Source organism: Cyanistes caeruleus, chromosome 2 (genome assembly GCF_971803275.1).
Source record: "Cyanistes caeruleus chromosome 2, bCyaCae1.hap1.1, whole genome shotgun sequence".
Lineage (NCBI taxonomy): Eukaryota > Metazoa > Chordata > Aves > Passeriformes > Paridae > Cyanistes > Cyanistes caeruleus.
In genome coordinates this window covers 34,152,065-34,178,546 of record NC_141702.1, presented here as the reverse complement: position 1 = coordinate 34,178,546, position 26,482 = coordinate 34,152,065, and the positions used below count along the sequence as shown (strand labels likewise).

Genomic DNA, 26,482 nt, shown 5'->3' with positions numbered 1-26,482 from the left:
TTTATTTGCTTTCCTATGCCAAGAATAGTTTTGTGCTTTTGTGGATCTACACAGCTTTATTGCTACCTCTACCTCATCTCTGCTTTAGTTATGCTGCTCTGTTGCCTTTTATTTTTTCATGTTTTGCTTAGGGTTTGGGTTTTTTCTCCATTAATGTGGAGAACACCTTCCCATGTCACATCTGCAGTGCAACTTTCCTTCTTTTCTTTCAGATAGACATTCAAAACCTACCTTTTGTAAGCCCTTTTAGTCATCCCACAAAGTGCTGAACATGTCTATTTAATTAAATGTTTGGAGTTCTGTGTTATTTAAGCTTTTTTTTAGCCATGTTCCGTGTATTACAAGTTTATAAAGACAGAAAGCATTTTTGTAAACTAGTTTGGCCTTCTACATAATATGAGGCATTTGGTTAGAATCAATTTGTTTTGATATTTAAATCTTTAATTACAGACATGAGGATTGGTCATTATAGTGCTACTTATGCTATAAAAAATATAAAGGTGAGATCACTCTATCCATACTTGATAATGCCTTATCTGTTCAGCCCTAATTTACATTAACCTTTTTGGCCATCATAGTTCCTGAGCAATAGCATATGTCCATTAGCTATGTCTTTATAATTTATTTTTTTTTTAATCCAGAGTAGCATCCTTCACTTTTGATCTTTGGTTTATAAATTTACATTTGTGAAAAGAGACTGGGAGCTGGAGCTGTGTGTTCCAGTGAAGCAGCAGCTCATAAGTGTGTACAAATATTGGAAGGCAGGGTTTAAAGTAGACTGAGCCAAGCTGCTTATAAGTGGTGCCCAATGACAAGACAAGAGAAAATAAGACAACAAACATTTTGCTTACATGTAAGAGAAATTTCAGCGATGAACAAAACCATTTTCCTGTCAGGGTGACTGAGAATTGGCACAGGTTTCCCAGAGAAGTTATGAAGTCTCTGGCCCTAAAGGTAGTCCAGAAGCTGTCTGGATGAGGTCCTGCCCAGCCTGATTTTGCCGACCCTGCTTGAGTCAGTGGGTGGCCAGATGATCTTCAGAGGTGTCTGCCAGCCTCAGCCATTCTGTGATTCTGTTGTAATTCCCCTGCAATAATCACAGTTCCTCAAGTCAAACAATATACTGTCTAAATAATGTTTTGAAACAGTAAGCTCCCTTTTTCTTAAAATTCTACGTTCTCCGTTTCTTCAGTCTAGCCTCCAATATGCTTCTTTCCTCTCAAGTGTAATTTGTGTTGCGGGTACATAAGATATTTTAGTGCCTTAAAAACACCATGAAGAACTTGGAAATGGAGAGATGTGTTTCATAAATGTACACATAAACAGTACAAATATTTGGAGTGTATTTCTTCTATCAGAAATGCTTTAAATATTCCAGTTACAACCCTCTTTTGACGTTTCTGAAAGCTCATTATTTCTTTGCATTTTAACAGTCAAGATGAAGGTTGTCAGTGGTGGAATTGAAATTCCCATCTGTTCATTATACCTTAAGTAGCAGAGAGAAAGAGCAGATGTGCTGCCCCAGGCTTTCTACTAATTTGGCTATCCAGCTGCCTCTTTTATTTTGGGAAAAATATCTATAATCTCATACATATATAATCAAATATGTAAGGAAGTGCAGTCTTCTTGGTTCACCATCCTAAGACTAGTTAGCAATCTTTATATTCTGGCAAAAGATACAATACCTTTTCCAAAAAGGCATTGCATTTGCTATAAATCACTCAGGCCTAATTCACTGAGGCATCAAAACAGGCACTTAAGTTAAAGCAAAGGAGTAGTCTTCTTGACCCAAGCTGGAATTTTCATATGTTTAAGCAAATACCTTAATATATTCGACTTTATTAGGGTAGTATCTTTAAATACTATTTGGTTCAGTTAAATAAATACAGCTAAAAATTATTAGAAAACTTTCTGGTGTAGAATCCGTCAGCCACGGATTTTTTTTATTTTTTTTTTTTTTGCTATAATCCAGACCCTTCTCCCTTATTGGAAAGTTGGAAAAGTTACTGTCTGGGCAGTGAATCTATAAAGGTTAATTCTCAAGAAAATAAAATGCATCTTGTATAAGCAAAATGCCACGCTCAATCAGTGCAAATCTAATTTTTCCAGCCAAATTGAAACCTTTGCTTTTTCCAAGGGCAGCTCTCATTTTCATACAGAAATCTGAGAATGCGTCCAGAGAAACACCTCTTGTCTGGATTTAGGAATCCAGGCTTCTTGGAATAGATGATTCCACTAATCACAGTAATTATGAATAGTAATACATGTAACACAGTATTTTTCATACTAAAGGATCTGCAGAGGATTTCCCTGTAGCAGCCCTGTGCAATTGATGACCACTGTTCAAGTGCTGCTGTACTTACTTCTTTTTTGATGACTTTTGCAAAATTTAGAGTGTTAAAAAATCTAATTTGTAGGGTGTGCAGGTGCATACCAACACTAGGGCAAACCTCAGAACTGTGGCTTTATGGTATTTTTCTTGCAAAGTAAAATTGCTGACAATCTGAACCAGACAGTGATAATCAGTAACTTTTAAAAATTGCAGTCATGAAGTAGCCAGGAAACACCCATTTGAAACCAGGTTCAAATGATTTTAATTTGTGTGGGATGACTTATCAAACAGTGTAATGCATTTTACATGCTCTTTTTTTATATATTACAACAGCTCTCTTTTGGTATAGCGTAAAGCCATTTAATTAAAATTTAAAAAGTAAGCTTGAAGGGTTTAACAAAGACCACTCAGTCTTTTGGGAGGGCAAGAGGTGATACACACCTTTAGCTACGGTGAAAGATTCATGAAGAATAAAACTGCTTACTATTTCCAGCTGAGATGGATTTCTTTCTTGATTATCTGTTTTTCTGATTTAGTCTGTTCAGACACTTGCCCAATCCATCTGTTCAGTACCATTCCTTCCCTCAGCCAAAAGTATCACAGTGCCAAGTCTCTAAAGAAGAATTGAAGAGGCTGAAAAGAAAAAAAAAAATCTCAGGTCATCTGTTTCAAATCTACACTCATCTCTTTTAAGTGAATGTAAAACTGAAGGTAATTTGAGATCGTTCTTTGGTCTAAGTCACAGTTAAATCAGCTAAGTGGTAACACTGGAAAAAGCAGTAGAATAGCTAGGAGACAAGTAGAATTACATTTTCAGGCTCCTGGCGTTTTACTTTTGACTTAGGTGGGGTCAGGATCAGGTAATAAGTGAACCAGTATGAATTCATGAGAAACCATCACAGTAATTCAATTTGCTGTTTACTTCAAATTCACATGGAACCATTTTTTTCCCTAAGGAGGAAATCTATCAAAATTTACAATAGTTTTCTTTCTCTTCAGATTTAACCTGAAGTGTTAGGCCAGCCCTCATACCTCTGCATTTGTGGAAGTTTCAAAAGTGTAATTTATTTGTATAATGTGTGTTATGCTGTATCTCAGTACTGGGCCCTCCATCTACCTTCCTGCTGAGAGGCCTGTTTCACAGCAGAGGGGAGGCAACTTGACACAATCCACCATAGGAAATTGATTTGACAGCACTCAGTGAAAGTTCTTATGGAACAGAGGGGTGGATTTATGTAAGGGTGTTCAAAACAGTTGATTTTTATTATTCATTCTCACACCTTCATATTCAAAGCATCAACATGTTTGTGTTGATATGGTCTGACCAGGGTTGCTCAAGTGTGACACTGAAGGCAGAAGGGTCATGGCTGTCAAGTCCTCAATGCTTCCTCTGGGTTCTGTTGATAAGTGGTGATAGATTTGATTTTATACAAGTCTTCTATGCCTTTAAGATCCAGCAGCTGTGCTGGCATGCTTATTTTGCCTCAGGTTATTTCTTACTTCAGACTCCATAAATTTTTTGTGTCTGTATGTCCTCATGTTCAGTTTCTTCAGACTTCCTGCTGTGCCTGTAGGATAAAGTAGCATAGGTGAAGTGCTGTGATAGGGATTGTTGCTGTTTTCAAGGTTCAGGGTCCTGGTCCCAGATGTGTCTTTGCTGTGGCCTTACCAGAGCGCAGGCCTGTTCATCTTGATGTAAATGAGACATTGTAAATTTTCCTTCAGTCAGCTTTGTTATCTGTGTGTGCCACTGTTTTCAGTTCTGTTTTGCTGCTGCTTCCAGTAGTGCACACATTTCCATTCATACTTCATTCACACTGCCCTCCCTAATTCTGATGCAAAAGTCTATACGTGTGAACTGGAAAAGTCTTAAGTTACGATCAAGCCCAGTTCCTGACAGTATTGTTGTGTGCTATACTTTACAATAAATATCAAAATCAAAAATAAAAAGCAAATAATTTTTCAACAAGAAGAAATAAAATATTTCAATGCAGTAACCTCTTTTGCAGCCTTTATATATTACAGTCCTAAGACATTTGGGAGTTAATTTAGTCAGGTATTGAAGTAGAAGAAATCTAGCTCAGGTTCACTAGTGAGCATCCATATCAATCCTTTAACAGCACTTTGAAAATGCACAAAAACTTAGAGTGGGTGTGTTTAGAACTGTTGTCAACTTGTTGTCTCAGTAGGATGGTCTTGGAAAGACTTAAATTTAAAGAGTAAGTAGTCCCTGCTGCATTGTGAGGCAGCCACACAAGTGGCTGATGGTAAATTAGGTTAAAAACAGCAACCATCCTTTTCTTGTAGCAAGTGTTTCTGTTAGCATACCACAAAAACTTATGATTTAATTACCTTTTGTCTTAAGAGAAGCCCTTTATGTATATAGGGCCTGAATGTGGGCAGAGGATCTGGTTTTGCTTCTCTGCTTATGAACAACAAAGGCTAGGACCACCACCCTCAAGACCTTCCTTAATGAGCACTGCTCTGTTCCTAAGCCTTTCTATTCCCAAGGCTGTGAAGTCCAGACCTGTAGCAGTGCTGTTGGCTGGGGGAGAAAAGGGAGAAGATTGAGTCATCTCCAGCCCATTCTCCTCACTACTCCTGGGATCGAAAGGCCATGGAAATGAATACAAAATCTGTTCAGGACAGGGAAAGAGTAAGCAGAAGAGTGTTAGAAGCACTGGTACAGTGCCAGAGCACTGTGCTAATGCCAGTGAACAGTAATATGGAAACCTTTTGTAGAATTTTATTTCATTAAGAGAACGTGAATGCAGAAAGGGTATGTTGCTGGTAATAGGGTGGGTGCTAAATGCTTCCATCTCCCACATCTCCATGCCTACTTTGGATATGGACTGAGCTCATTGAGGAAAGGATTGGTTTGGAAACAGAAAATGGCTATGAAAAACAGTCCTATGAAAGTACGTGTTTTCTGTAGCTAAAATAAAACCAGTGGTTGCCTACAGGGGAATAAAAAAGGAATTTTAAGCAGTCCTTCATGTGGAAAGCAGAGATGCTGACAGTTTCTATTAAGTTCTTTAGAAAATCTCTTCCTGTGAAGAATGTCCTGTCTGACTTGCTGGTCCAATTCAGGACAGAGAAAGTTATTTTTCATTTAATGATACCTCTTCTGAGAAGGTATTTGCATTGTAGAACTGGCTAGAGCTCAGTGCACCTTGAACAGATTTTTGTCCATGCAGCTGTAGCACATCAGGCTGTTGGAGAGGCAGCATGAGTAGTACCATCTACTGCAGAGGGGCTGGGGTGCTTGCTGGAGGGAATCTCATCTGGCCCACCTTTTCCACAGAATATTTATGTAGCATTTATTGTGCAAGACTCTAACCCCCTCATTCAAATTGTGCTGAATTTGAGCAGTGGGTTACAATTGCAGTGGAAGAGGTGCTGGGATGGATGCATGACCTCATTGCAGCAGTTTAATTGCCTTGTGAAATGAAGTTAAAGATCGCTCAGAGGAGAGGAGGAGGAGGAGAAGGCACCCAGGTCCTAAGAGCTGTTGGGAGGGAGGGCGGGAAGGCATCCAGACAAAGTCCTGGCACAAAGAGGAGTTTGTAGCAGTGTTCTTTATGCTTTAAATCTGTTTTGAACAGTGGGATATATGGTAATGAGCAAGCTTACAGCATTTGGGGCAGGGAGGAAGGAGATAATTTCCACATTGTCCTGGTGCACTATAAATGGTTCTGGCTGGCAGGGCAGCTGCATGACGCACAAGGCAAGGAACACAGCGCCAGTGTTGCTATCATTTTGGTTTGTTCCTGCTTAGGAATGGGTGGCAGCAACCAATTCTGATGGTTTCTAAAGGTTTTTCAGTTCCAGGCTTGTATGAACAGGAAAAAAAAAAAAAAAAAAAAAAAGTCAAATAGGAGTTTAGAAGGTCTGAAAACCTAAAAAGCACTTGTTCTTTAGGAAGGTTTCCAAAACAATGGTTGGCATTAAGAACAAATGATCCAAATATACATCTAGAAAAGCTTCTTAGCTGTAGAAATAAGCATGGATTTTACTGATCATATGGTTTGAATTCAAAATGGTGCCCAAACTTTTATAGTTCCCACTGTCACCAAAAGCCAGATTCTTGAGGGTTTTCTCTGTTGAGGTCTTAAGAGCATTTAGTTGCTAAAATACTTGTACTGTATATTTGGGATGGTTATAGAGCTGTGGACATTTTTCTCCTGCCTGTTGCATAAGGATATACTCCGTAGAATTATTTGGAACACTAACATTGTTGTCATGGACAACTGAATATGAATTTACTTATAAATGGTGAAAACTTAGCTAAAACTGTCACAAAAATATGCTGTAAATTGGGAGAAGTATTGGAGACATTGTTTTTTGGCAACCACATGTTATTCAGTGGGATGGTTCATTTTAATCCATTGTCCAGCATTTACCTCCCATACTTGATGACAAATATAATGTTGCATGCTTGCCACCTCTGGTCTGCATTTTTTCTTCATAACAAAACAATGGAAATACGGCTTTGAACTTCTTTCCAGTTGGATCCTGATTCAGACTGCCTGTGTGACTTGGAGCAGGAACCTAAAATCCAAGTACACAGAAAGGCATGGGTGACAAAACAGGATTTACAAGAGGAAACAGTGATCTGGATTATCACTTTCTAGGGACAATTTATATTTGTTTAATCAGCTACTGCAGTGACACATCCTTAACAGGCAGAAGAGAGGAATTCACAGCTACAAAACACTTGCCTACAAAAATCCATCAGTCCTAGGCAGGATTCAAGCCAAGCTATTGCTATCAGAAGTGTTTTCCAGAGTACAAAAACACTCAAGAATTCATTAGTGCATTTATTCTGGTTGCACATGGAGGAGGAATGTCTACCAGATTTTTTAGCTTTGACAGCATAGGACAAGATCTCATAATTTCTACTGGTTAAGACAGTTGGTGCCCACTTCCTTCCATTTATTTTTACCACTTTTCAGTATGAACATTCATGTTAGTTACATATTCCTCCATTTCCCCAGTAATGCCCTGTGTAGCTCTGGGTCAAAAGCAGTGATAGCAGAAGAACTGTTGGCTCTGTTTTGAGCAAGCCATAAGACATGATATGTTTTATGTGACTCATATCACAGAATCAGTTACGCTGACAAAGAGCTCTGAGATCATCAAGTCCAAGCCATGACTAAACACCACCATATCAATGTTGCCTGTGGATTCAACCTATCCAGATCCCTCTGCAGAGCCTTTCTGCAGATCAACACTCCCACCCCCATTTGTGCAGCATTGTAACTGAATAAAATGCCTGCTTGCTTCAGGAGCTCTGCTGTTGGTGACATACTCAAAATGAAAGGTTTTTCATTTATATTGGAGATCTGTATGTCTGCATAATATGACTCACAGAACTGTAGTGGCCCACAGTTGCTGGAATTTGAGTGATTTGAAAGGCACAGCAGAGTTTGATGACTGCACGTGAACAAGCACCAAAGTGCTTGGTTCCCTTCTCATCTCACAGTCGTTTGTGTTCCCTACTCACCTGTGAAGAGGTACAGTTCCAAGCCAAAAATTTGCAATGACAGCAGGGTATGAGGTGCAGACAGAGAGGACATGTTCTGCTTCCACGAGGGTAGATTCAAGCACTTACCTTTTATAGTGCAGAAGCCACTGAAACTGAAACTGTTCATCAGAGTGTGAGAAGGGTGGAAGGTTATTGCAGTGATACAGGAAAGAAGATACTGGTTTAGGTTTTAGCTCAACTTTCTGCTTTATGTTATTAAAATAGTAAGATGTGGAGGTCATAGAAGAACTGATAGCTCTTTTGGTATGGTCATTGCTTCCAGAGCTGTGTGGCACCTTTGTAGCAAATTCATTATTGCTAAGGGATTTTCTGGAATGCCTGATATTAACTATTTTGTATTAACTTATTTGTATGTCTCATCTGTTAGTGGTTTTGAGAACAAGAATACTCCAAGCAGAGAAACAGTGCAGAATTTTCTTGTCTCTCATGGGTACCCTCTCATGGGATTTGATTAGACTTTTTTAAGAACATAGACCTCAAAATTCACAAGTCTTATGAGGTACTGCTGGTTGTGTGCAGCACTGAAGTCTCAGGTTTTTACCTGGATGTCAGGTGTTACATGTGCAATGCATAAGAATGATGCTTAGAAATTTTTCTGCTATGACTCCAAAATCTCAGAGGGCCAGATCTAGACTGCCTACATTTTTTCCATTTTAATTAAACAGCCACGATATCTGGCTCAGAGAATTAATATGGATAGTCTGCCCAGTATAGGATGATTGTTTTCTACAGGGGCATTCTTTTATTATAACTCACAGGGAGTTTCGGTCTTTGTCTACAAAGGTAATGGATAAGAAAACAGAGAAAATAAAACGGAGATGAGAAAATGGAATGTTATATATGGTAAAATAAAGAAACAGATCAGCCTAATGACATCCAAGAAACACATATAACCAAGCTCCAGGATTCCAGAGTGATAATCTCATTAGTTTCATATTATTATGCAACTGTCAGCTCCTGGACCCTTATGGAATCACAGAAATTTATGTCAGAAACTGAATCAGGTTATAAATTTAAATTAATTATTGAAATTAGCTCTAGTGTTTTATTTGAACTCCGTTGTGATTTACAGTACTGGACTTGCCAAATTTTCTTTTAAACAGTTGCCTGTCATTATGCTGCTGAAGAAGTCCAGGTTTTTCCATCAAACCTGAAGATGTATTTATTTTCAGCAAAGTTTACCATTCCTGCCAGTAGAATCTCCATAGATTTGGCTAGTTGTAATATAGCTGTAAATATGTGTTTTCTGTGGAAATGAGTTTAGTCATAGGAATTTTTGTCTTTTTTTAAAATACTGATGGCTTTGCTTAATATGGTTGCCAAACACATATATGGTTTAAAGAAGAACGTAGTTAATGTATTTACACTGAACTGCTCACTATATGTATGTATTGTTTTTCTGGATGAAGCATGAATTGACAGCTTGACTGTCTCTCATGGATTTGTGCTGTTAGCAAATAAGGAAAGCCTCCTTTGGCTCAATGAAGATGTGTGCTGTTGAGATCTTGCCCTCTTGCAAATGTCTGTGAGCTTGAATTCAGTCTTTTTGTAGTTCAGATACATATAGATATATTTTCATTGCTTTGGTTCTTTTTGCTTCTGTTGTAAGAAAGTAGCTGAAAATGCCATATGTGACTGGCATGCAAAGAATCCAGAGACAGTACTACTAAAAATGCATATAAGGACTGGGCAATATTTACAAGAGCACTTAGTGACAGGAGAAGGGGAAGGGGGAGCAGCTTCAGACTGAGATTATGATTAGGTTGGATACTGGGAAGAAATTCTTTACTCTGAGGGTGGTGAGGCACTGGAACAGGTCGCCCAGAGAAGCTGTGGATGCTCTGTCCCTGAAAGTGTTCAAGCCAAGGTTGGATGAAGCTCTCAGCAACCTGGTGTAGTGGAAGTGGCCCTGCCCATGGCAGGGATTTGGAATGAGAAGATCGCTAAGGTCCTTCCCAACCTAAAACATTCCATGGTCTATAGTGGTAATATTAATTTCATTTAACTTCTTACTAACTTTCATTTTAAGACTAACCTTACTGGCACAGCAGAGCAATTGTTTAATTGTTAGGTATTGACATACAAATCTAGTGCTAGGAGTCTTGTGTTTCCGTATGCAAAAAAAAAATAAAATAAAAATACAGCCATGGAATTGTAGAGTGGTTTGTGTTGGGAGGGATGTTTTTTTGTTCACTAGTTAATTGCTCAGTGGAGACTTCTGTTGAGATGTCTGCAGAGGGCGAAGGTATTTTCCACTGATCTTCTATTCATAACTTAGAACTGAGTAAATACTATTAATGGTATGATTATGTCTTCTAAATAATCTGTATTAACATAAAGGTAATGAATATAACAGAAATATGTTGAGAGTTGTATGATTCGTATTATACTTGTATTCAAAATCTGACCACAAATGTTACTAGCTTTTTAATGTATAATTTTGAAACTTTTTTAACATAATTCATGATTTCTTGTTTTTCTAGATATGGCATGAACTGCCTCATTCAGTTTGAGGATTTTGCTAATGCCAATGCATTCCGCCTCCTGCATAAGTACCGTAACAAGTATTGCACTTTCAATGATGACATTCAAGGTAAGAAACTTTTTCTCTTCTCTTCACTTTTGTTCCCACAAGCCAGAAAATTAAGACCTAATTTCCAGAGGGGAAAAAAAATCTATCAGCTTTATTGTGATACTTGTAGACGTACAGGTCACATTTTACCTTGGGTTTCCTCAGCGTGGATTTTTGGTGAGCTGCACTTGCTCTTAACCTTTCACCTCTCATTTACACCTCATGCTTTATTTAGATGGTTGCTCTTTGGGTTGTTTTGTTGGAGTTTTTGTTTAATAGTTTAGTATATGAATGGCTTTCCCCATATAAATTACTGACTTCTTTGAGCAAATGTCAAAGCTCAGACCAGGACTGTACTTTCTTGGTTTTTTGCCACTCCAGGGACAACTGCTCCACTGTTCTTCCATGCTACTGGATTGATAAATGTCAAACTGTATTTCAGTTTTTAAGCTGACAACTCTGTTAAATATTCATGTAATTTTTCCTCAGTCTCATTCAGTTTTAGAGGGAAATGATCCCCTTGACTCTCTTTTTCCCATCTGAATAATTTCTGGCATCTGGAAAAAGGAAAATATATATAGGATGGGAAATGTCAACAAGAAGGGTTCCCCAGCACTAATCTAAACAGGCATCTTGTTCCTCCCTCACAAGAAGACAGACAAGTAGGGCTGAAGGAGTGTATGCTACTACTTATATCCAGTCAGGAAAAGAGCACTGGAAAATAACTTTCTCTAGGGCAGTAAGTGTATAACGTCCTCTAGGGCACTGGCTCCCATCCTTGAGAGGAGGCTGAAGTCAGCTGAGCTGCTGGAGAGATACCCAGAGAGAGCCCTCTGTATCCAGCTGCCTCTTATCCCTCATGTTTCCTTGGGTATATGAGGGTCTCAGCAGTGATAGGTCAAAAATGGAAGTTAATCTGTCTTCATTTCTCATGGTTTTCAGTGACACTTGAAGCCAACTATTAGGAGCTGGAGTTTTCTAGAAGTTCTTACTGAGTGGATCATGCTTGGGACCTAGGTCATATTTCGGTGCATGGCAGTGGATTCAAATAGCCCTTGTCTTTCTGGTGTTAGGGATTTGGCTATGAACCATGTTCCTGTTAGGAGCCTGGCTGAGTTCTGTTTCTGCATCTGAAACAGATTATGGAGGACAACGTCCCAGATGGGAAATAAACTAATTATAAGATGTCATTTCCCTTTGTAAGAAGCATGGTGCTTCCTACCCTGAAGGGTCTGAGTGTAGCCATGGCTACAGCACTTCATTATAGCAAGCCAAAGAGCATCTGGAAGTTTCCCTGGTTGTTTAGAGGCCCAGCTCCTACAGGGAATTCCCTTTCCTTGCAGATGAAGGTCCTTAATCCAAATCAGAAAGAGGCTCAAGTAGAATGCAGTTTCAGAGAAATGGAAGTTTTTCAGCAAAAGTGTACCAACTATGGGTAAACTTACTTGACAAGGCCTTTTATGTATTTGCATTTTCAACCTACTTCATTCTCTTTCATCCACCTTGGAAGGAGGTGTCTTGAAGTTCAGAAGTGTTGGAAGGTATCCCTTTGGATCTTGTCTGAACTGTTGCAGCAGCTATCAGCCTTCCTTAAAAGTGCAGCCATGTGCAGTCTTTTAATTTATTTTTCTGCAATCTAATTTGTGCTTGTGAGGCCTTTGATATTTTCACAAACAATGCCTGTGACTTTTGGGTGATCTCCATCCTTAATATTTGTGTAGCTTCCAAGAGGTGAAAGTGGATACATTTATTTTTGGTCTCTGTCATTTGTCATCATATCCCTGTAGTTACCTTCAACTTTAACATTTTTTTTTTTCATAGCATGTCATCTTCTCCCTAATTGAAATAAAATGAAGTAGAATATCAGCCCATTGATCTTTTATCCCTCTTCGTATTCCAGTTTTATGAACCCGAAGGATCTTTCACCTAGCAACTATAATGACAATGGATAGTACTAACTTCTTTATAAATCCTTAGAGATTTTCAGTTTTTAAATAGCATGGCTTTTTTTCCAGGCTACTTGAAAGAGTGGCTTGCTCTGTATGCAAATTGTATTTTCTACAGCAGTGAAGCTGACAAGAGTGCCAGGCCAATAAAAGCAAAGAAAAATAACACTGTATCTAATTTGCCATAATTTCTGAAGATATTGCTTACATGGTATTTTAAACACAATTTCTTCTAGTAATAATATTTTTCAAAAGAAAGTTACTTTAAGATCGAAAGAAATGTTTAATATCTTTCCTAGAAAGGCTTGAGGATTTTTTTCTCTATATTATTCAGAGAATAATGCTACAGTATGGTCTCACATCCTTTGCTTTGGAGAAAGCTTATTAACTTTTTCTACATTACCTGTCTGTACACAAGGAATTGACAACAAAAGTGAATGGGATTCTGACCAAATGGTATAAATCTGTATTGGAATAATAAAATTATTTGTACTTTAGCATTTTAAAAAGCATCTTTGTTTTTGGATAGGTGGTGAATTTCTTCTCTCTGAAATTATAATAATCTCTCCATAGTCGTATTTTCAAAATATCTTCTTACAAACACAATAGCAATGTTTCCTTAGGGAGAAAATGCTCATTTTTTCCTTTGGATTCCTGTCTGGTTTTTTTTTGATCACAAATCAGCTTGATATTTGTTTTTTTCTCTCTCTGAAATAGAGACAGATTATTGGAAAAGAAAATCAGAGAAAGCCTTTGGTTTAAAACAAATACTTTTATCTGGTTCTAACTCTTAGAGAACCTTTTCCAAAACTGAGGGGAGTTTGTTCATAATTTCCCATATGGGAGAAATATGAATTAGTTTTGTGATGTCCAGCTTCACAACATTTAGAAATTCCTGAATTGGGCCAAGTTTGCTCATCTCCAATATATTTAGAAAGGAGGTATCATAAGGAAAGAGTGGAATTTTCTGGAAGATATGATACCTTTTTTTTCTTTCCAATACCTGCCTGGGAATGGACCCATGTGGGGCTTGTGTTGCTGAACAAAGCTGTTTCTTGGGGCAAGATATGTTCTCTGCCTGACCGCCCTCAAAGGAAGCGGCTTGGGATTCAGTTTGAAAATTTCCTTAAAGAAACGAACCAGTTCCCTTCTGGGCTGCAGGGAGCTTGAACAAGTCTCTAAGATAAAGCAGAAGTCTGATGTACAGGGCAGTGCTGAAATCCTGCTTATGGGTGAGTTTGGTTTGGGCCACACCTTCCTGCCCCTCACAAACCCAGCTGAAAGTGCTCCCTTTCCACACCCATTCTGACTTTGGTCAGTCTGTTGAAAGAGTTTCTGCTACTTGAGCACAGTCATTGGCTTAAGTGTTTGCATGTCTTGTGCATTTGTTTTCTGTGGGTCCTTCTGTAGTGTAAGACAATTACATAAAATAAGTGTTTCTCTGCTCTGTATTACTGGAGTTACAGTTCTTGTTACTTCACTGTGCCTACAGTTGCAATGCTTTCCCCCATGATGAACACAGGGCCTGTATTTTATGCCAATAAAAATATTTACATGGAGGGATTGCACTGGATTGGAATTAACTTCGGTATCCGTCATGACCTTAGATGTCATTAGTTTTTAACAGCTGTGCTGTTTGATTGCAACAACATTTTATGAAAAGAAAGAGACCTAAAATAAGAAATGTAGACCACAGATAACTTAATATAATTATTTAATTTTACATTTTGATTTTATTTAAAATATATATTAAGTCTTCAGCAGACTGCAATTTGATTAACTAGGAAAATTATACCTGGAAATTATGCTGTAACCAATTCAATGTTAAGTCAGTGCCCTTCTCAGAAATCAGAATTTCTGTGTCACAAACATTGTCCTTTTTAAGATTCAGTTCTTTTAACGTTAATATAAAAATTGATACGTTTGGTACGTGGAAGTTTCTGTTCTTGAAATGAAATTGTAGGGAAGATTTTGGGTTTGTTGTTATGGCTGTGATGGGCTTGGGGGCTTCCAGTTCTTTCTCTGACCAAGATTTTGAAAAATGCACAGTGGAATGACATAATAGCTCAGATATTTATACCATAAATCTCAAATTCTGGTAAGATATGCAAACTAGAAAACTTTCATAGATATGTGCTTTACTTTCAGAGACACTGGCTTTCAAGTGAAACATGCTGAGATTTTTTAAATGAAATAATTTTAAAAATAAAATAGTTTTGAAAAAATCCTATAAAGACAGATTCTGTAGGGTTATGTGAAGTGTATTTTTCTTATGGTATACTCACAATATCACCTCTTTGTCATACAGCGGTAAATTTATATTGAAATCAGTATGCTTTCAACTAAATCCCCTACTGTAGCTTTTGTATAATTTTCCATGTGCATGTACAAGCATGTGTATGTACAAGTATTCCTCTGTTTCATTTTTTGTTCATTATGGGTTTAAAAAATAAATCCATTCTCGCCATGTTCCAGGGCAGCCAGCTCCAGGTGACCCTGCTTGCTTGAGCAAGGACTCACACCAAATGCCCTGCCAGCCTCAGCCATCCTGTGCTGCTGGGACTCTGTATCCTCTTCCAAACATGTCAAATGATTGCTGTTTTAGAAGGGCTACATTTCTCCTTGCCTATCCTCTCTTTTCACTGCCCACTGCAGATCGGAGCAGTGTGCACATGAAGCTTTGAGAAGCCCATTCATGGCAAGAAGAAGGAGCTCCCATCTCTTAAAAGAGGAGCCTTTTGAACTACCCACAGCTGTAGTATTTGCCTCACTAGCAGCTGAGATCTCATCTTTTCCATAGGATCTTTACTCCCCTTTTTCCCTGTAAGTGTAGGAGATGGGAATGGATTTTTTCCCCTGGCATGCTGTGAAGTGCTATTTGGATGGCTGGCAATGTTAACATGTGATTTCTATTATGCTGTGTATTGAGAAATACGAATTTTACTTTTACCACTTCCTAATCTTTTAGCCCAGAATGAATATCTCAGGTTTTTGGATGTGCTGCAAAATGTTCTCCCCTCTTATTGTTTGCTAGCTTTTTAAAATGAGATAGGTAAAATTACGTAAAGGAACTACTAACACTTGATTACAAGTTTTATTTTTTGAAACTTTAAATAACAGACAAAGGCTTCAGTGCAATAAGCCATTTCTTACTAGTTTAAATCAAATGACATCCAATGTAAATTAAGGTCTTATTCCTCACATTTTGGGGTTTTCCCCCCATTTTTTTTTTGTTCAATTTTATCTGCTGAAAAAGTATTCTGTGCTCCCAAACATTTATAGTGCATCAACCCCAAGGGGCTGTAGATTTTCTTTAACACATTCATTCTCAGTTTCGCAGTTTACTGTAACAAGGCTAAAGAATCTTGCACGGAAAGCAAAGACTTGGTATAGAATAGTGTACCTTGAAATTTCACATCTATTGTGTTTATACAAGACATGACTTACCTTCCTATAAAACTATAATTAAATGTTTGGTGTTGCAGCAGTTGACACTGCTTTAGGAAAATACCGTTTGTTAATTTTGCTTTGATTAATCTTCTAGAAATCTTTGGATAATAGAATGGATTTTCAAAATCATATCCTTGAACAATGTCTGTCTTATCCTGCACACAAGGGGTTTAACCTGTGCTCTGGCCAATTCTATCCTTCCTACAGCGATGATAGTCAGAAAAGTGACAAAATTCTGTTTGTGCCCTTGTGATGTCCGCAAGAAGTGGTTCACATCTGCCTTGGCAGATGGATGTGGATTGCATTTTGATTTGTTTCAAAAACTGGAGCCAGTATTCAGGGTGAAATTTAAGGTCATGGCGTTAGTCAGAGCAGTTCCGGTTAAACAGATCTGCTATTCAGCTGGTGGTGCCCCCCTTTCAGTGGGAAGGAATAGGGGAAGCTGCTGACGAGGAGTGATGACAGCTGCTGCCAGCAGCAGTGATAGTGGGTTCAATAATCTAATAAACTGGGTTATTATTTCTTTCAGAGTCAAAAGGCTGAATAAAATAGGTGTGGAATACTTTAAAACACTCTTTTTAGAGCAATTCTGTGCAAATCCTGATCTCAGAGAAATGTCATTTTTAAGCTTTTATCTATTGCTATTATAACCTTGTTCTGAATCACCCTCATAATGAGCATACAGGTAACACTAACTCACATCCTATGCAAATATTTAATGCAAAATGTCATTGACATTTAGTGCAGGATTTTATTTATGTTTCATATATCCTCTATTTTTCCTTAAAGCAGACAATCATGTAATGACAGGTAATACTTAATGACAGTCCATTTTCCAGCTAACAAGCTTAGCAACAGTACATCAGCCATGAAGATAAGTAGTATCCCAGCATTCCCATTCGTTATAAATCTGTGGTGTTTCATTTTGACTCTGTCACCACAAAGCAGCTTGAAGAGCAGCTTTCATGGCTCTCTGAGAGCTCCTCTGATGGGGGCAGGGTGCTGTGGTGGCCAAAACTTCAAGGAAAACAGGGATCTTACAGTGCTCCAGCTCAGCTTTCTTTTCAGGAGACCAGATTGACGGTCTTAGGAGTAAGCTGTGTTATGTAGGCTCCCTCCTCCTCCCCTGCAAGCACAGCTGTGTAGTATAAAATAGGAGAAAGAATTTGGCATCCAACGAGACCATGGGATTTTTTTTTTTTTTTTTTTGATGGTTATGAGGATTGTTTGGTAGAGTACCAAGGGAAACTGAGAGCACACTCTGACTTCTCTTTTTTGCTGTTTTTGGTCTTTGCCGGCTTGGCACTTGCCAGAGGAAGACTTAATTTCATCTGGGAAAGCAAGCAGCTAGTTTTTAGAGACTGTGGGGTGGAAGTGTGTCAGCCTGATGGTTGTTGTTCCCAAAACCATGCCTCAGAGGAACCATTTTAAAGATTTTTTTATTTAGAAATCAGGGACAGAACAAGTCATAAAAATGACTAAAGAAGTAAAAAATGCCAGATTTCTATGGTCTAAACATTAAGTGGGCTGAGAACAAGGTGTCCTGTATTTCTGATGATTGAAGTGAGAAGTCATAATCAAGAGCATGAAACAAACTTAATTCTGAAGACACATGTTATTTTAAGTGGATTTAGAAAGTGACTTTCTAACTTTAAAATGTGTTCTTAAATTTTATTAAGCTTTACCTTTTCTTTTTGAAAAGGTAACCATCCTTGAAACTCAGATGATCCTGCCTACAAACCACAGATTCAAACCCTGCCTTCAACACCCAAATGATATCATTGAAGAAAAGGTTTACCCAGTACCAGGCTTTTTACTACTTCTGTTCTTTTAGGTGCTGTAGTTTTAGCTACATACACTTGAAAATCAACAGTCTGTGTGCCTGCAGTATGAATGCCTGTTTTGAGCATCTCATAGAGTTTAATGTGGGAATTACTGCTGTCTCAGCTTTAAAATAAACCTTGTTTCTGAGAAAATAGACTTGTGAATAGCAAATTTAGGGGACCTGCGTGTTGAGGGCAACTGTCCGATACTCAGATTCTGAGCCAAGTGCTTTTGTCAGGCTGGTCATACCCATTTCACTCTTTTTTATGAAGGAAAAATCAGTAGCAATGTGATTCTGCCCACAGCTGTGTGGCTTGCAGGCAGTTGCAGATATGGCAGTGGTGATCAGGAACAGACTTGTAGGAGACAGCAGACCTTCTCCTTGCAATTTATTGCAGGCTTCTCAAAATAATTTATGTCCTCATCTTTGATTTCCTTGAGTCAGTCAGTGACAGCTGCTGCCCGGAGAGGGAAGAATTCAGTTTTTGTTCCTGGAACTGGATATTGCAGGGCCTGTATTCATCTCCCTGTGGTCCAGCTCTCTCTGAATCAGATAGCCATTAAAAATCTTCAAAGACTGTTGAAACCCATGTTTTGACTTTCAGTACCTAGTTGTTCATATCTGGACAGCTTTTTCAGTCCTGGAGAAATCAATGCTATCTGCAGTTGGTTCTTCAGAATCTCCTCTAAAAACTTAACTTTGCTGGAGGTATTATCTACCTCACTGCTACATTCCCATCCATGGGATGTCTTTATTGGGTCCAAGTTCCTTGCAGGAATAGAGTCTGCTTGGTTTTTTTTAATTTGGCTTACCTTCTGCTTTAGTGATGATAATAATTTGTGAAAAATACAAACTTGTTGCATGAAGTCACAAACACATGAAAGAAAAGTCTTCCCCTTCCAGTAGGCTTTGTTGAGGAGATAGAGTCACCTTCAGTCTTTGGGTCAAAAGAGCCAGATATGAGGTCCTGGTGACTAAATAAAATCTTCTTGAACATGACAGAGGGTGATGGCTTGACTCAGCAGTGCTGACAGTTCACCTGCAGTGCAGTGTATCGATTTGGGTGCAGCAGTTCAAGTTAAGAAAACTTAGCCTTCTGAAAGAGTGGATGAATTGGGTTTGTTCCAGATAAGAAAAGCTGATTGGAACACCATTAGTCTTCAAATGTAATAAATTATTTTTGCAAAATAACAGGCTTTCCAGTAGTAAGTAAGAGGCCAAAATAGAAGGAGAAGAAGAAAAGAAACATTTAGATTTGAAATTTTCAACCTAAAGTGTAGTTAAGCACTGGAATGGCTTGCTGGGGAGATACAAGAGTATTTGAAAGAAGACCTTAAAGACAAGTTAGAGGAAAATATGTCAGCAATCACAGAGGTTAGATTTATCCTGACACTGTGAACAAGTTTGAGTTAGATGCCTGCTTGAATTCTTTTTAGCTCTACTTTTTATTAATAGCTGTTTCTCACACTGAGGACCAAAATTTCTCCATTCAAAGAGAGAAAGGTATCTTGTTCTCTGGGTTCTGCTTTGGAGAAGAAAGAATCATAAAACTAAATGTTAGCCTTTTTTCCTGTGTGGCATAACTCAAAGATAGATTTAAAAGGTACCTCCAATGTTTTAGAAGATACTAAACTGAAACCCCTGTCACAGAGGACTGAAGTCTTAAATAAGCTGGCTTTATTCTTTCAGCTAGTTTAGCTTCTCTGTAAATGTTCAGTTTGATATTATACTCTGACAACCTCCCCATGAGAAATGAAGTTTTATCTTAGCCTTGTATTTTACTGTACTTGAAGTGTATCTATTTAAAGAATGAAACCAGTAACTTAATTTTCAGTATCTGTATTTCTTCAAAATACTTCTCTTTGGATTCTCACACCCTTTGTTCTAAAAAAGATGATGACTAGAATATTTTACAAGAGTTTGAATGGCCTAGCCATTATACCCATCCATAGAATCAATCTGTTGTATTTTATTTAATGTTACTCTAATGATATTCTCACTTATGTTTAACTTTTGTAAGACTAAAGTAGAGCAAACTCCAACTCCACTCAACTATTTGTAACTACCCTCACTACTTGTATCTTTTAGCCAAAAGATGCTGTGGTATTATTTAAAATGTAAAGTTTTATAATTGTTTTGAGAATAACCAAATATTTTTTTTTTTAAATTTTTTTTTTCAGGGACTGCATCTGTTGCTGTTGCAGGTCTTCTTGCAGCTCTGCGCATCACCAAGAACAAATTATCAGATCACACAGTGTTGTTCCAGGGGGCTGGAGAGGTAGGTATTATTACATTACTATTATTATTGTTATTATTATTATTATTATTATTATTATTATTATTATTATTATTATTACTATTATTACTATTATTACTATTATTACTATTATTACTATTATTACTATTATTATTATTACATGGGGAAAATTGTACTATGATGACTTTTATTAATATTTAATTGAATTATATGTATCAAATGAACAGGAAGACTAAATGGGTAGAATGATTACTGACACCTGCTGAAAGTTGTTTTTTAGTTCAAATGTAAATTCACAGAAAAATCTCTGATCAACTGGTGAAGCCTCTTGTTTTTCATAAGACATTTTTTGGAGATCTGTTCCCTTTCTAGAACTTCAAGTTTTAGCTCTTCTGCTGTAAATTATTGAACTGCTCTCAATATAACCAAGAAAAACATTTTTTGAAAGATGAGGAAATTCAGTGGAGGAAGTAAATATAGCATATTTACCCAAGTCAGCATTATTTAGTAAGACGTGCCCCTTTGATTTTTTTTTTTTTTGTCATTGAATATATTTTTTCAGTATTCTACATATTAAGGTCATCCATTTCTGAAGATCTTTATGCTCACTATTTTTTTATACTAATTTTTCAGTATTAATTTCTAAGCCGCTGACACACAAGTGCAGGCTGTGCTTATCTACAGTGTGGCTTGTCATCTCTTTTCTAAAGCCTACAACCCCATGCTGGCTTCTTTAATTTCATTAAATATTTGGTGCTATGTCTGCAGTTTTCAGAATGGCTTATATCCATATCTGCCATGTCACCACCTTACTGTGTCAAGACTATCCATCTCTCTGGAGTTGCTTCCCCTGGTTTTGTTCCATGTTCAACAAGCAGATGAATTTGTGGTCTAATGTTTATTTTTTTGTTAATAGTTTTAGTGTGGCTGTTGCTGCAAAGAGGTAATAGTAGCTATCACCCCTGATGCAGGAGCTGTTTCTAAAAAAAATACTTCTTTCTTAACAAAGAAAAAAGGAAAACCTTGGTTCTCAGTGAAAGTTGGTGATAAAGAACAAGAAACAGAACCAACGCCAAAAAATACATATATGGGTCTGTAATCAGAAATACTGAGCAGTTTGTTGGCTTGTTTTATTGCCTGGTTTTCAATCTCTGCCTGTATGACCTTTAATCTGTTTGATGAAATATTATAAAATCCAGTCAGAATGAAACACATTTCAGCAAAAGATTGATACATGAGTTTTTCTTTCCCCTGCTTTGACTGGGAGCACAGCCAAGTCTAGAGTTACAAAACACATGAATGGTAGGTAAAAGGAGGCTTACCTTTCTGATGGACATCTTAGAGAAAGATAAGAGCAAAAGCTCTTGTGCTTTACTTTCTGGCATGCAGACTGTTATTTCCTTTAGCTTAAATTACAAAATTTCAAAGACAAAAAAATATTTCCATTCTGAGATGAATATCATAGAATGGTAAAATGGTTTAGACTGGAAGGAACCTTAAAGACCATCTAGCTCAACCCCTGCTGTCATGGGCAGGGAGCCTTCCATTAGACCAGGTTGCTGAGAGCCCCAACCTGGCCTTGAACACTCCCAGGGCTGGAAGTGTCATTATGTGATATAAATGTTACTTCTAGCATTTTCTAGTTTCCAGCCTCAACATTTATTGTGCTCTCCACCGTCTAAGAGCCATCTGAAGATTTATCTATACTACGAATTTTCTATATTATTTGATATTTATCTATGCTATTCTTCTGTGTTACGTTTTTTAATTACCAAATTGTAGCAACAGTTTGTTAGGTTTATTTAATGATAAAATAATCATTCAATTTTATTGTTTACAAAATTAGAAAACTTATCTAAAATAGTGGGTAAGTAAAATATGTGAGCAGGGGTTTTCTTTCATTTCTTGTTCTGTACTCTACTTTTCTTCTTTTTCCTTCAGGCTGCACTGGGGATAGCAAACCTTGTTATTATGGCTATGGAAAAAGAAGGGCTATCCAAAGATGCAGCTACCAAAAGAATATGGTTGGTTGACTCGAAGGGATTAGTTGTAAAGGTAATATAATTTTGTCATTATTTAAATATCACGATACTACTTGCATTCTGTAGATAAAGACAAGAACATATTCCTTGTGAAAGCAACTGCAAGAATATGTGTCTTGGCATAGTGAGTTGTTTTTATTTTCTAAATTTTATTAAATTAATGACAGACTGCCATGTTACTTGGTGGGGGCATGATTATGCTTGGAGTTCCTGTTCTGTTTCTATTAGGGATGAGCACATAATGAAGATTTTTCAGCAGTTCAAGAAATGTGTAAGAAAAGAAATGTTCAGCTTTGAGGTTTAATATTTCCCATCTAAATGTGACTATTATTTGTTAGCACAGTCTTGGACAAAGACAGACACATTACTAGGATGGCAGGCAAGTCATCCTTTTGCAAAAACTGAGATGCATTGCAACAAAAAGCTTCTCTGCACAGTGATATAGCTCATGTTGCAGATGTTGTGGTCTGCAGTGCTATCAACACTGGTCAGAATTTGAAGCTGCTGAGAGACTTCATCAGTCACCCTTACCTCATTCCTTCCATGTGCCAAAATAAAGAAACATATGAATTCCATGTGCCAGAATAAAGAAACTGGTATGTTTTAAAAGGTGGTTATATATTTAATAGTTTGTGAGCTACTTAAATGAAATGGATGAGAGGCCAGTTGCCTTTGCCTTTTTACCTTGATGGTCAGTTTGCAGTATTTGTGGTCATCTTTGTTGGTACCACATTTCACAGTGTTCTTTAGCTGCCTGATATTAAAGGTCTTTTGTGTTTCACACAACTGTGCATCAGGAGGATGCATTCTGCAGGCAGTGTCTGCTGGCTTATTGAACAGCATCACAGCACATTTCACTCATACTGTCAAAGGGAAAATAGTCCAATCATAGACATTGAGATGGGCAAATATTACCAAGGTCATCTCGGTCATCCCTTGCTAGAAGGCACAAAAGTAGCCTGATCACATACAGAAGAATGCAGGTATCTAGGACACAGATCTTTTTTTCCTCTGGTGCTTTTTTTTTTTTTCTTGTTTAATGAGTATTTTTAATTCTTTTGGTTTTCATCTAATAATTTTTAAGTGATATTATGTCCAATCACAAATGACTGAAGGCCTGTGTATTGACTGTGTATTGCTGAAACCTTGAGGTTGCCTGAGAGGAATCGGGTTGCACCATTTCTTTCACCATGGAAACTGGGCATATCAAATTATACAATTGAATTAAAATTACCTCCTGGTGATTAAGGAAACAAACTAACAGGGGCAGAAGTGTAGGAATTTCACAGCCCGGAAGCAGTAGAAGTGGTCTCTGCTGCATGGCCATCCAGCCAAGATGGTTAACCAGCCTTTCTTCTTGCTCCCTGGTTTCTTGTCCCAGTCTCTTTGCACCTCTCACTGCTAATTTGTCAGTCAGCTGAGAATCCCTGTTGTTGCTCTTGGTGCTCAGAGACTCATTCCTTTAATAGGTTCTAAATTTTTAGTGACTCAGTGACTGCACTCTTTCCTCACCACTTTTGAACTTCTGCGCTCTCAAGCAGTGCCAAAACCAATCAGTGTCTCACACAGCCTCAATGTTCCTTTCCTCTGCTTATTCTTCTTGGTGGAACTTTAATTTGGGTTTTGTCCAAAAAAGCAGTCCACTGAATTTCGTGTCCTGCTTGGAGTGTATTTGTGAACTGTTTGTGATCACCAGACATAACAGCTGTCTGAGGTAGATTAGGGCTGAATTTGTGGCCAGATGTTGATGCAAGCAGCAGGAACTGACAGTGCGTATTTCAGGTCCTTACTTGTGTTCCTGGAAGACCTGGCAGCACCAGTTTTCCCATCTGTCTGTCCTAAGGGGCTTGAGAATGGGTGGGTACTTGCTGCTGTGTTGTGTTTGAGGGACATCTATCAGTGCAAGGCCTGGGCTGCACATAAGGAAACGTGTCCTTGGTCTAGGAGTCCTCTCTTGGCTTTCTTCTGTAGCAAAATGTTCCCCCCTGAATAGTTAAGGGGGAAAAAAAAGGGCAAAATACCCTCCCTCCAAAGAAAGTAAATTCAAGGTAAGCCTCAAGAGGCTTGAGATTTAATTACTGGGAAGTTATATATACAATGAGTAAATAATTAAACTATTCCTGATTCCTTTTTCTGGCCTGATAGAGAATGCTGTGATTTAGGGTCACTTAGGAAATTATTTTGGCTTTAGCTGATTGCAGAAAAATGCTGCAAGGCTTGAAGAACTTTCCAAACTCTTACAAATGAGATAAGAGAAGTAAAATGAGGAAGATTTATGAGATCAAGGTAAAATCAGAAGAACTTTATTATTAAAATTCCTTTCATTATTGCAGAGGTAAGAATTACCAAAATCAGAGCATAGATCACCAGTTAATCAATTTTTGCATAAACTGAACTGACACTTATTTCTTCCTACTAAGGACATGTATCAGTGGAAACCTGATCAATAAATGTCCCTTAAAATTTGCCTCACCAAAACCTGCATGATCAAAAGAATTTTATGTGAAGCAGGGAGACCATTTTAGTACTAGAAATATTCTGATCGGTTGTTTAAGCAGTATGAGAAATAACAATATTGCTGAAGACTCAGCAGTTACTTTGTCCAACAAAACTAATTTTTACATCATTTATATTCTATGCAGGCCTTTGATCATTAATTTTGAATATGTTACTATAGATTTAAACATTGTTTCTCCTTTCATCTGCATTCCTTAGAATTTCAACCAGTTCTATCCAAAGAAAAATAACCTGGGAACTGTTGTTGACCTGGCTGCAGTTTCCACCTTTTTCTTCTTCTCCCACCCTCAAAAGCTGCCACGAAGTCACTTACCAGGTTTTTGTTGCTGAATTTTTCCTTTGTGGCTTTTTAATTTTAGTTCAAGTGCAGCTGTGTTTTCATTCTCCTGTTAATTTTATTTTCCCCCCATGGGAACCATCTGTTTTCATTAAACCAAACCTGATGACCAACTTTCCTGCTATGTTGTGGTGAAAGAGATGGTGATGGAGGCTGTGTTTGTTACACTGCCCATAGTTGTGTTCTGTATTTTCTAATTGAGAATTTACAGTGTTGTAGATACCAGTTTGGGGTTGTTGTTTGGTCTTTTAAAGTTTCTTCAGAATGTTTTTACCTTTTGAAACTGTTTTCCAAAGGTGGGTGAGGAAGTTTTGCACATCATAATATCATTAGAATTTTGCTGCTTAAACAGTGTGACTTTTTGAAACTTAATGTCTTAAGTATCCCATGTGTATTTAAATGGAAATGTTAATGCTTAATTAAGAGACACTTTAAAGTTGGTTTTGCACTCTTGTGTACTTGAGGATTATATATAATCAGTTGGCCTCATCTTTAGTTCTGAAATATCACACAATCACAATCTGTCTGATGAATTTACCTATATAAACATGTTGGTGGGTAATGTCTCCCACGTTCCATTCCTTTATTCTCAGTGTTCCCATATCTTTTTTCTGTTTATCCCACATATTGCATAAATGTGATGTGTGGTGAACACATTTTGTGTCTTCTTTAAAGCTGCCATAGTGTCATGTTTAGCTGTATTAGTAGCCAAGCCTTAGTCCATGAACTTTAAAGACAGTCAATTCTTTCGTGTCAACTAGTTGAGAAGAGGCAGAATGTGAGGATGTTCACAAGGTTCACCATTGTCTGAGCATTTCAGTAGTGTGCTGCAAAGGCTTTTATTGCATTTTGTTTTGTTTTCTAATGCAATACCAAGAGCAGGGTAGGGTGGTAGCAAGAGGATTCTTGGAAATTCTTACGAATGTGATACAGTTAATAAGGCTTTTTTAGTATTTAAATAGACTTAGCAGAAACTTCCCCCCACCCTCTGCTAAAGATGGCTGCTCCTGTGCTGAGGATGGACAGGGAATGTTCCTGGGCTGCCAAACATGCTTCTCTTGCAGTGAAGCTTTTCTGTAATTTGCAAGGCAGCATTACATTTTGTACACCACATAATCTCTAGTGCACAGAAGTTGTTCCTTTGCAGAGGGATGAATGTCATCCTTAATTTTAAAGATTAAGTCACCATGGATGTCTCTTTTGACAGTTTTGCACTCTGTTCTTTCTAGTTCAGCACAGTAATACTTGTGGCTAGTTGAGTGATTTCTATTTTAAATATCCATTCAATTTGTGATCTTAAACCCTATCTGACAAGCACAAGAATATTCACTGAGTTCTGATGGCTGAAGGCCTCAGAATATTGATCTTTTAGTATCAGAGGAAGACTGAAATAGATCCCAAAAATTTAACAATTTCTGTGGTCCTGATTGATTATAATGGAAGTAACCAGGTAAACCTGTAGATAATCACATAAAAGGGTTTCATTTTTCATCCTTTTTCCCCCATTTCATTATCCCTGGCAATCTTATTTGCTAAAGATTCTCACAACCAATTAACTGGCATAAGATATGACCCTAATTAAAGTTTGTGGTTTGGTCAAAGTTGGGTACATACTTTGTTCAGTCCTTGCTTAGAGAAGAATGATGGAGGACATTT

General features: G+C 37.7%; 1 protein-coding gene across 2 annotated transcripts in view; it reads left to right on the top strand.

Moving 5' to 3' along the window:
• ME1 (malic enzyme 1) overlaps window positions 1-26,482 on the top strand; it is a 153,552-nt gene that overhangs the window by 106,976 nt on the left and 20,094 nt on the right. For both annotated transcript variants that reach the window (XM_086876440.1, XM_086876441.1), the window contains exons 7-9: window positions 10,364-10,473; window positions 19,854-19,951; window positions 21,872-21,985. In XM_086876440.1, coding sequence (XP_086732566.1) covers window positions 10,364-10,473; window positions 19,854-19,951; window positions 21,872-21,985 — 322 coding nt within the window. The remainder of the gene's footprint in view (window positions 1-10,363; window positions 10,474-19,853; window positions 19,952-21,871; window positions 21,986-26,482) is intronic.